At 30.3% G+C, this 11,851-nt stretch overlaps 1 protein-coding gene across 1 annotated transcript in view; it reads left to right on the forward strand.

The window, feature by feature from the left end:
• LOC106478828 (PC4 and SFRS1-interacting protein-like) overlaps positions 1-11,851 on the forward strand; it is a 73,706-nt gene that overhangs the window by 46,948 nt on the left and 14,907 nt on the right. The window contains exons 11-13 of the mRNA XM_013939400.2: positions 792-1,349; positions 2,498-2,580; positions 2,967-3,055. Coding sequence (XP_013794854.2) covers positions 792-1,349; positions 2,498-2,580; positions 2,967-3,055 — 730 coding nt within the window. The remainder of the gene's footprint in view (positions 1-791; positions 1,350-2,497; positions 2,581-2,966; positions 3,056-11,851) is intronic.

An 11,851-nucleotide genomic window follows, 5' to 3' on the forward strand; every position in this document is an offset into this window, starting at 1 on the left:
ACAGAGCAACATCACCAGCATGGTACATGAAAGTATATAGATCAATGGTTTCAGCTCTGGTATAGACCATTCAGGATCTAATATTCGTAAGCACATTTTATTCAACCAATCATGGTATGCCAACACAATATTTCAACTGTTTTGTCTGCCCAATTCCATAAATTTTACATCTTTATGGCCAAACACTGTTGACAGTTGAATATTTTTTGCAGTAAAGTGAGATTTTTTGAGATTATCAGATCAAATCCTTTATCACAATATATTTTTTTTAATTCTAATTTGAATGCTGGATATTGAGACTCCCCCTGTATAACTCACCCTATTCCTTGAATTTGATCTCATTAATTCACAGACTGGATTTTGAATAGTCCTAAGAAAGTATTTAACAAGATACCAGGCAATCTCTGTCCATTTTGATACGTTCAACAAACCATTTGTTATTTTAACAACCAAAAGAAAATTTTTATTGCTAAATGTTAAGTGCTTAGATAACGTTTAACCTCTTCATCAGATTTAGTCCAAATTTATCAGTTAAATAAAAATAATTTTGCTTATGTAATCTTGAATAACATTGATCCTTTATATCAGATTTGTCCAATTTTATAATTTCAAGAAATATAAGTATACTTATATAACCATTGGGTAAAAAACAATTCTGTGATTGTTTGAATATTTTGTCACTCTGCAACATAAAAATATTAGTATAGAGCTTGAGCAACATACATGTCTAGATAGGAATATGTAATTTAAGAGCCTTTTGACTTATTATACTTTTGAATTTTTAAAACTAGTTTGAGCCACCTGTGAGGATACAAGAAACCAAGATGGTTTCTACAAGACCAGATTCTCCCAAATCAGATAGGACAGGTCAAGCAAACAAGAGCCAAGACAGAGAGCTGATTGAGAGACAGGATAGTGAGAAGTGTGACATAAAGACTCAAGACAAATTCACTAAAAAGCAGGAAACACAAATAAAAGATAAATCCAGTGATAAATATCATGCAGAAAGTGGAGATACCACAAAACAGGAAATAAGAGTAAGACATAAATCTACAAATAAAAACTCTTTAGAAACCAATGGAAAATGGGATTCTAGGCAAGAAAAAAGAACAAAAGACAAATATGATGAAAAACATAATGTTGAAGGTAAAGATAGCTTAAAAAAGAATACAAAAGGTAAATTAACAGATAAACATAATACAGAAACAGAAGATAAAAACTCCTTCAACCAAAAAATTAGAACAAAAGACAGGTCATTGGATAAACAATCAGAAACAGAAGAAAAAGACAGTCCAGAACAAGAAACAAGAGCAAAGGAGCAAGAAAGGCCAGAGAAGATAGATGATAAGGTGAGTTTTATTGACTTCTTTATTTTGATAATTTTTAAATCAGTGATTGACAAAAATAAATATTTTGTGCTTGAAGGATGTGATGTTTGTTAGTGTAATTTTAGTTGTATGTTTTATGCTATTTGTTTCTTTTTTTTTTCAGAGAGCAGATACATTAGCTGATACAACTAAAATACAATAGCACAATATTAACAATGAAAATTATTAATATTAACTTCCGAGTGAAGGTTAAGAAGAATGTATAATATTATGTCAAGCACTCTCCAATACTGAAGAGGCCATTTGCCTGATAATTGGGCTATTAAGGCAGGCTAGGATATGACAGATATAATATTAGTTGAAATGCTGTTTGAATTAGCAAATTTCTTGACAGCAACTGTTATGGTATAAACTAGATTAGTTGTTGAATTGTAGTTTCTCATCAGTTTTCTTTATGTCACAATATATCAGGTTATATTACATAATTTATTTTAAACTGGATTAGTTGTTAAACTACATTTCAACAACTAATCTGGTTTAAAATAAATTAAGTAATATATCCTGATATAGTGTGACATAAAGAAAACTGATGAGAAGCTACACTTCAACAACTAATCTAGTTTAAAATAAATTAAGTAATATATCCTGATATATTGTGACATAAAGAAAACTGATGAGAAGCTACACTTCAACAACTAATCTAGTTTAAAATAAATTAAGTAATATATCCTGATATATTGTGACATAAAGAAAACTGACGAGAAGCTATACTTCCTCATCAGTTTTCTTTATGTCACACTATATCAGGATATATTACTTAATTTATTTTAACACCATATATTATTATTTATTTCCTTGAATTAACCTGCTCATTATTCAGAGGAAATGGCAAACCACCAAACTAGTCTTATTGAAATTATTGTTTCTTTTATTGCTATATGAAGAAACATTAACCCTGGTAGACCAGCTTGTAGACAATAAGATGAATTCTACTAAAATATTGCTAGAATTTGAAGTTAACTTACAATTTGCATTCAGCATCTGCTGTAGAGATGAGTGACATACACTTGATTTGATTTCTTATAAATTTAAGTATCAATATTACATGTTTGTACGCTATTTTAAAAATGTTTAAGGACTTTTGGGTCTTGTTTATTTATTTTTTCCAGTTAAGTTCAAAAGATCAGTCAAGTCCAAAAGATGGAGATGGTGGACTGAAGGACACTCACTGGGAGAAACTTCAGCAGAAAATGTAAGTCCCAACCTTGAAGTATGCTCAGTTCTCGTACTCATGCCTGCTTCTCAATATACTTCTCTTCATTTATGGAAGTAAAAAACTAGGCTTAACATTTTTTTGAGACCACTTTGGTCATACTGATCAAAGGACAAATCAAGGTATGATGAAACTGTATATATATAATTTCTTAAAAATTCAAAGTTATGTGAGTTAGTTCAAGTACATGTGGACTTTCATAAGATAATTGCATATAATTATAACTCAAATATTTCCTTAAAAAAAAAAGGTTTTATTGAAACACTTTTTTTTTTCCATATTCAAGTCATTACACAGTTGTGACATTGATAATACATTTTCTAATAAGATAGAATGTATAAAATCTTGAATCTGTTTTCTTTCAGTGCAAAGAAGGAGGAAGAAAAAGAACGAATGAAGAGAGAAAAGCTAGAAAAAAAGAAACGGGAGAAAATTGAAAAACTGAGTAAAAAATGTGAGATTAAAACATTCTGATTGTTCTTTACACTTTATATAGGAACTAGCAAATAAAAGGAAAATAGTTTTTATTATGATACTATGTGTGTTTGATTTTTAAAAAAAGTAAAATGAAAAGTGCAAAAACACTTATTAAATATGAATAACTATTGGATTAATATGTTTCATGTTCAGAACAGTTCAGAAGGTTGTTTTTTGTTCAGATAACAAGATACCTTTATTGTAAGGCCTAAAAACGTATTGTTTTTGTAATATGAGTAGCACAAACTAGGTCAGCTGGTAATTCTTTTTTTAATGCTTTCATCTTGTATCGAATAAACAAAAGCTTCCATCTCTTGATTTGTTTCCTCAATAGTTGTCTTAAAAAAATGACATAAATATGAGAATACCTAATTTTTATTTAAGCATAGGCATATGATTTTTGATGTTACAAAACTTTACACTAGGAATCACAGATTCCTCTGATTTAGCTGTCTAGGTAATGTAATTATTCTCACTTCATGCAAAAAACAAACTGTGTTGAAGACATACTTGAAGACAGTGTTATAATGAATTAATACACAGTTAAAAGTGAAAAAGATTTAGTTATCATTTTACAAAATTCACCCATATTTGGTTAAACTGTAGATTTTCTTCTAAGCTTATTGCTTTTAGTTTATATGATAACAGTAATACAATTTATATCTTAAAAGACAATCTCAAACTATGGTGTGACTTGCATCAAATTCAGTCTTTGATACTGGTGGTGAAGACTTGTTATTTTATAGGATCTTGGTTGATGTACACACTGTACAATTTCTCAGAATACTGGCTTTTTTAAAACAAATTACATCCTCATGTGCCTATAATTTTAGAAATAAATAAATCTTTTTTCTTAAAGTGTTCAAGTAAATTTTAATATTCATATACATATAAGAGTCAAATATATTAAACTTTGTTATGTGTGCTATATATATATATATATATATAGTAAATTTGATTTAATGATTCTGAATGAATAGCTTTTGTTATACCTGAACATAAGTGTAGTAAAGAACCATGATCATTATAGTTATACATTATTATTCCATTGGTTTGTTGTGAAGTCTGAAATAAACGTTGATTGTTCTTTTTGTTTTGTTTCTTTGTTTGTGTGAGTGTAAGTAGTTGCTATGGAGACTAGCATGTATAATTCTACTGTTATTTGGAAAATGAACATAATGAATCAGTATTTACACACACGGGTCATATATTTCTTTAGCTTATTGCAATGTATTAAATTGATAGCTACACCTCGCATGTCCCCTGGTGGGACATCGTTAAATTATGGATTTACGATGCTAAAATACAGGGTTCAATTCCTATCATTGGACACAGCAGATAGACCACTGTGGCTTTACTCTAAAAAGACAAAAATCCACCTCACCACGGGAGTGTTATGAATACACAGAATAGTTTACAGATGATATGAATAAGAATTCTGCCAAATGCTGTTCTACTTATAAATGGTTTCAAATAAACCTTTGTTCTATGTGTATAGTAAACTTACAAAATGTAAACAAATCTCCTCCTCTTAATTAACCAAATTGAAAAGTATTTCTCTTGCATAAATAAAATTCACTTGTTTAATCGGATTCACACCCTAAAAGTTGTTGTTCGTGAAAATTGATAATACATATAGTTCCTATACAACTAATATGTTTGATGTATCCCACCCAGCCTTATGAGAATTGGTATTGAGTGAAATGCCTTGTCAGCAGTGGAATATATTAGATGTAATGTGGTTGATATAATATATTTTCTTTTGCTTTCACTCATGAGTTCTTAGAATTAGCCTTCCCTAAAAAAGCCATAGCTCTATGCAATTCGATGACATTTCCCTAAGAACATGTAACATGTTCTTTGATTGCAGTTGTTTTGTTAATGTTTGGCTTTTTGTGAAAAGATAAGTTATTCTTTTGCCACTTTAAGAGTTGTTGGCTTTTAAAAAATTAATTACTTATTATGCTTACAATTGTATAATTTAGTTTGCAAAATAAATAATATTTAAAGTTATCATTATTAATTATTATAAAGCATTTCCGAATTAGGTACATTTAAAAAGTATGACAAAATGATTAAATCAAACAGAAAAAGCTACTAACTTCATCCTGTTGTCAAACCTAGGGATTGATTAGACTTTAATTTATTTTTGGAGTTGAAACTAAACATTTAGAGTTCCAGTAAACAACAACACCCCTTTTTAGTTTTGAATTCTGACAATTGTCACCTTTCACTTTATTGTTGATATTTGACATGTTGTTTTCCTGGTGAAATAATCATTTCAGTTAGCCCAGAGATAAACTTGGGTGACCCAAATCTCGTATACATGGGGAATACACATATCTCTACTATACATTAAAGTTATTTGTTATTGTACTTGTTGCCCTCTGAAAAAAGTATTTTCAGATTTTAATAGCATTTTGTAAATCCTTATAGATTGATGTGCTTTAACATTTACATATCACATTGTGTATCTAATGTATGTGTAATTGTATACTACATCTAAACTTTATCAGGATTTTGTGACCTTTACCATACAATTAAAAAATAATTTAAATTTATATGTAATTTTTCTATTCTAAGTTTCCTCCAATTTATTAAACTTGCATAATGTCCTCTAGTTAGTCAGTGGTAAGTTTACAGAGTTTCAGCACTAAAATCTGGGGTTTGATTCCCTGCTGATAACCCAATATGGCTTTGCTATAAAACAAACTTAAACTTGTATACACATTTCCGAAACACACTTACCTTCTCTCAGACTTTAGCTTTATCCCAGCAAAAGTTTCTCTTCTTTGCCCTTTTAAGCAATGGTATGAATTCTACCTCAGTTGCTTCAGTCTTTATACCCCACTATATCGCCCCTAGTGATTTAAATCTTGTGACTCTCTTCACCTACGTTAATGCCCCCCTCTATACCCGATCCGTATATAAGCCCATTATTCTTTCTTATTCACTTTTTCTTTACAACAAAAATTACGAAGATGGTCTATGTGATTGCTGCAAGTTTCTCTTCAGCACTATTGCTACATTTGCAACTGTTTCTTTTGAATTTGTTTATATCTTTTTCGTGGAGTTTGAGTTTATTGTTTATTTTCTTGATCTTACGAGACATTTTTTTCTAATATGAATACTTACTTTCACATCTCAGACATAGAGTAACCTGATGACCCTCCTCATAATTCTGGGACAGGAGGTGTTACGTTGCCTCCCAGGTTGAAGAGTTATGGTTTTGGTTCATATTCCCAGGTCAGATGATCTCTGTGGCTCCGTAATTCCGAGTTTGGTTTGTTGCATTTTGAACTTCTTCAGGTTGGGGGGAAGACTTGTTCTGTTGGATGTTGCTTGCCTTCCCTTTGTAATTCCAGTGACTTGCATGCAACATTCTGTAACTTTCAGATTTAGTGCCTGGACCTGTAATTCTGAGTTCAGTTTGTTGCATTTTGTGCTTCTTCAGGTTGGAGTGAGAGTTTGTCCACTTAGGTGTTGCCTGTTTTTTCTTTGTAATTCCAGTGGCTTGACATGCAATATCCTGTAACTTTCAGGTTGGGTTCCCTTCATATTATATTTCTATTGTGCAATTACATATTGTGGTCCCCATGCCCTATTCACTACACCTTGGATTTACCTTTGAGTACACAACCCTATGATTCCAATGACAAGATGTGGAAACTTGTCTGATAATGTTCAGGATAATGAACAATGTTGATTATATAGCTGGTTGGCCTTTACCCCCATGTTGAGATTTCACTTTATCTGGGTGAAGAGCATACCTGTTTCAGAAGTAGTGCAGATCCCCACCAGTGTGTTTTATTATATCTCAGAATTACACACCTGTTTTTCTTCCCAAACACTTTCTGTATGAATCTTGCCTTCACTGGCCCCTCCACCTGGTCAATGTAGGATTTTAGCTAAAGTGTGAGAGGAGGTGTATTTCGAAAGTTTACATTTTCCTATACTGAAAATGTATTTCAGATAAAACCTCCTCTCACTATCCCACCCTTCCTTTCCACGATAGCTGGTGGTTTTGTCTGATAATCTTGCCAGTCTCAAAAAAGTGAATAAGAAAGAATAACAGGGAGCTTATATATGGACTGGGTATAGAAGGCACAATGGCTTAGGTGGAGGGAGTCGCAGAATTAAAATCACTAGTGATGATATAGTGGGTTATAAAGACTGGAGAAAGCAAGGTAGAATTCATACCAATGCTTAGATGGGGAAAGAAGAGAATCTTTCATCAGGATAAAGGTAAGTGTGAGATACATTTTTGGTATAGGAGATGTAATCATTTGTAACATTTTAATAAGTTGCAATTATAAGAAAAAATTAGTAATTGAATATTTTTCTCAAGCTGAAAAAATCTCTTTTGATTATTCATCATTTTCAGTATGAATTTCAGCTTTAAGAAATAAAGAAATGGAAAAATAACTTGTTTTCTGTTTGATGAATTGAGAAACATATTCAGTGGAAAGTTCAAATGTTTCTTAATAAAGTTTTCCATTTTTGCCGTGCAAATTATAATGCAATCAATAGTACTGTATACATGGAAAATAATTCATGAAGTTGAATCTCCTTATGATTTGAAACTTGAAAGTTTTATGCATTTGCTAAAGCTTCCCAGATTTCTATACCATTTATCACTCACATCATATCTGTAAAATAACTAAAATTGTAAGTACATAAATGTGATGACAGTAACAACTTTGAGTGACTTTGTAATGAAATTTCTGTAATTTGTTTAATCATTGGTGATTAACATGAATATAATATTTTAATTATTTGTATTTTTCATTCATATGGAAGCTCAGCTGGCTATTGAAGTAATAAACATGTAAAATGTTTGAGGGGTCATAGATAAATTTCCAAATTAACCATGACAAGCCAGAATATAAATTTAGAACCTTCAATTTTCTTGATTTACTCAGATAGAAAAATATGTCAAACCCACCTGACATGGTCCTCCCATCTCTTTCTGTCTTTAAAAAAATATTACTACTTCTCTCTGACATTGACATTATATTGTTTATAACCAAAAGAAAGAAAAACCTTTTATTTACAAGGTAACTTATACAATTATTTAATTTTGGCACCTATAAGTATTAGGGTGGCCCTTATTTTTGAAGTTTTGATTTACAACCCTCATTTGGTTCCAGTATATAAGAAAGTAATTCACAAGAAATTTTATCCATATTGAATATCATTTAGGGGTTGATCAAGGTAGTTGAAATTTTACTTTGTAGCTCGCATTATATCAGCATATTCTGAATATTCTAGAATGTTGCAGAATATTCTAAGTAATTCTGGAAAGTTTTGTATTATTCTGGAATCTTATTATTATTGGAATATTTTGGCACATTTTGGAATATTCCAGAGTTATCCACATTATTCAGAATGTTCTTGAACATTCCATATATAAGTAATCTACACTGTCACTTTTTATTTCTGGAATATTCTGTGTGACATGACAGTAGTTTCTAGAATTTCTCAGGACAACTTCAAAACTGTATCATGTGATTATGACTTCATTAGTTGTTTACACTAAGTTCTTCTTGCTTGTCTCATACATAAAGAGGATTTAAAGGGCATTGTAAAGTGATGAAATTAAAAGTAAGCAGATATGAAAGGTTAGAAAACTGGCTGTTAAGATAAATAATTGTAGTTATCTGTTACAATCTGCAGTAATTCTAGAAAATAAAATATTTTGTATTTTTCATTGATGATTTTACGACAGTTAGTGTTAAGGTAAAGAAAATAAGATATAAAGTAATAAATGTTTACCTATAAAACCTTTGATGTTCATTTAAAAGGTTCTGAAGGCTATGATGAAATATGAAAACTGTAAGATGAAAAAAAGTTCTTATTCTTAGCACGAAAATCAACTTTCTCTCAGAATGACTTGGCAAAGGTTTCATAAATGCATGGACAAATTTTTAGTAAAGATACTTTGCTAAAAGATCAGATTTTTTATGTGCAACAGACTTGCAATATTTACTGAAGGCTTGCCAAATTTTGTGATGATATTCAGAGTTATAGCATGTATAGTTTCATTGTTACATGATGGTTACAGGTTCAGTCAGCCTGTAAAGAGAGATAATCACTTCATGTTGTGCATCATTAAAATAGTCTCCTCACCTCATTTTCATACAGTTTTTTTTTAAAAAAACGATCATAATTTTGAAAATATTACAATGATATTATACAGGGTGGTCCAAAATTATCTTTCCTATTATTAAATGTAATAATTAAATAACTAAGGAAATACAACCATGCAGTTTTTAACATCTTGTATCCCAACTCAAACAGTTTTTATTGTCATGTTTTTCTTTTTACTCCAGTGAGTACTGTTACTCCATAAGATGGCCACCCTGAAAGAAAAGGTTCCATGCATCGTTTGGCATGCAGAGACTAAGTCAGTGACTGTTGTGCAGTGTAATTACAGACACCAGTACAGGAAAGAAATTGGGGGTATGTGAAGGATACCATGTATCACACACCTATAGCAATCATCAAGGAGCTAAAGACCAGGATAATGGATGCCATTGCCTTGTAACTGTATACATATTGCAGCAAACATGGACTGAAATCAAATATCAGTTGGATGCGCTGAGAGCCACTGATGGGTGCACACATAGAAGTTTACTGACATGTCAATAAAAACTGTTTGAGTTGGGCTACAAGATGTTGAAGACTGCTTGGTTGTATTTCCTTTGTTAGTTAATTACTAAATTTTACAATTGGAAAGATAATTTTGTACCACTCTTATTACAAAAGAACAATTATATATGAAAATATTTACTGGATAATGTGATTTAATTTTCACTGTAGAATATCATTATATTGATGAGTAGATGATATTAAAGTGTTTCTGCTTTTAATTTGAAAATTTAGTTTTCGTTTTGTTTTTTTTTCAAAATTTTATACTTGTCTTATTTACTACTATTTTATCCTAATATATTCATAATTAAGCAAACTATGTTGAGATATAATGTCATATTATTTGAAAATTTTCAGTTAAAAAACTCTGTAAGAATATAATTCTAATCTTTATCATGATTTTTCCAATTTATAAAAGCTAACCCCAACTAGTTAAACCTGAATTTTCTTGTTTTCTAATCGGTATCTTGAAAATTTTAAACTGCAATAATTTTTATGACATAGTGTAAGGAAAATTGACTTTCTTAGGTGACTGCTTCTGTTACTATTAGTATGTAGTGCTTTTATCAAAACAAATTATGAAGTTTGGATATGGGTCCAGAATATTTTTGGTTTTGAAAAGCAACATGTTATAATGTGAGGCTAATTTTTCAATTTTGTCCAACCTCACACTGTTTTGTTTGCACCTTTTGCAATAATTTAAAAATTGCGGAAATTCATTTGTACTGTATGTGTCAAATAGAGAAACGTAATAATGTTGACTTAAATCAATAACTCTATAACTCAGTGTTAGGGAACTATTAAACATATGGTACAAAATTACATAAAGCATTCAAATGGAAAAAAAAAAGAAAAACATTAATAGTTAAGATCTACAGGCTCATGATGCTGATAAAAGCATCAAATATTCAATGGTTGAAACGTCAGTTCAAGTACAATGGAGTTTTTATGTCTTAACCTCTTCCGTGGAAGTGAGCTCAAAAATGTCATTGTTTTTTATTTCAATAGCCTAACCTTATATATTAATGAAACAAAAGTTCTTTTATGGTGTTGTTATATTTCTGCACAAAATATACTTGTTAAATAAATATTACATATCTGGATTTATACTTGACCTAAATATTATTTCAATAAAACTACAATAAAGAATTGGAATATTTTTCTGCAGTTTTTATGATACATAATTCAGAAAAAAATCCAATAGAGATCAGCACAAACAGAATTTCTAGTGCCGTCCAGTGAGTACTGACTGTAATACATTATAGCATGCAAATAAATTAAAAATATGGTGAGAAATAGTTTGCCTGAATTAACTTGAGTAAATACTTTTTTTGAAGTGTGAAGGGTGCCTGAGTTATCTCACACAAACTATGGAAGGTGTTATCTAGGAGGCTGTTGGAAGACTTTGTTTTGGTTTTTTTTTTCATTTTTCAGTCTACAGTATTTTATTCTATTAAATGTATCAGAGCACAATAAGTAGAAGATATGCAGTGTCATACTACTTTTGAGCTCTGATTTTCCAGTGAAGACTCGGGAAACTCGTTTTTAAAATTTACTAGTAAATAATTTTCTTCTTACAAAAACAAAGGTAAAGAAAAAGCTTTATTTTTATCTGGCATTTCCCATTTGAATTTAGATTTTTCTCAATGTATACTTAACAAAGTCATTCTTAAAATGTACTGGTGGAATACTGGGCTGGAATTTAACATCAGTTTTATGGTAGGTAGAGGGACTAGTAGAGTGAAAAATGACTAGCTTTATCATATTTTTTTACAATCCCTTCACGATTAAATTCTTCAAAATGGTACATACAGTGCTAAACAGATAAGACCTAAGATGATATGTCTTACTGATATATGTTTCTTACTTGATGATAGTTTTCATTAAAATTACGTTCAATCTATAAAAAACATGACTTTAAGTAATGGAGGATGTTTGATTCTAAAAAATATAGAAGACATTTGTGCTTCCAAACAACATATATTATGTTTAAAAAATAATTTTACTGAAGATTAGTCTTGCTAAGTTGATAAACTGATAGCAGTAGCTAAAATCAAACTGGTATATTTACATGTTTTACACTCACTAAAAAGAAACCTATCATTCTATAGGTATTTGAAGA

The sequence above is a fragment of the Limulus polyphemus genome, unplaced genomic scaffold (assembly GCF_000517525.1).
Source record: "Limulus polyphemus unplaced genomic scaffold, Limulus_polyphemus-2.1.2 Scaffold253, whole genome shotgun sequence".
Classification (NCBI taxonomy): domain Eukaryota; kingdom Metazoa; phylum Arthropoda; class Merostomata; order Xiphosura; family Limulidae; genus Limulus; species Limulus polyphemus.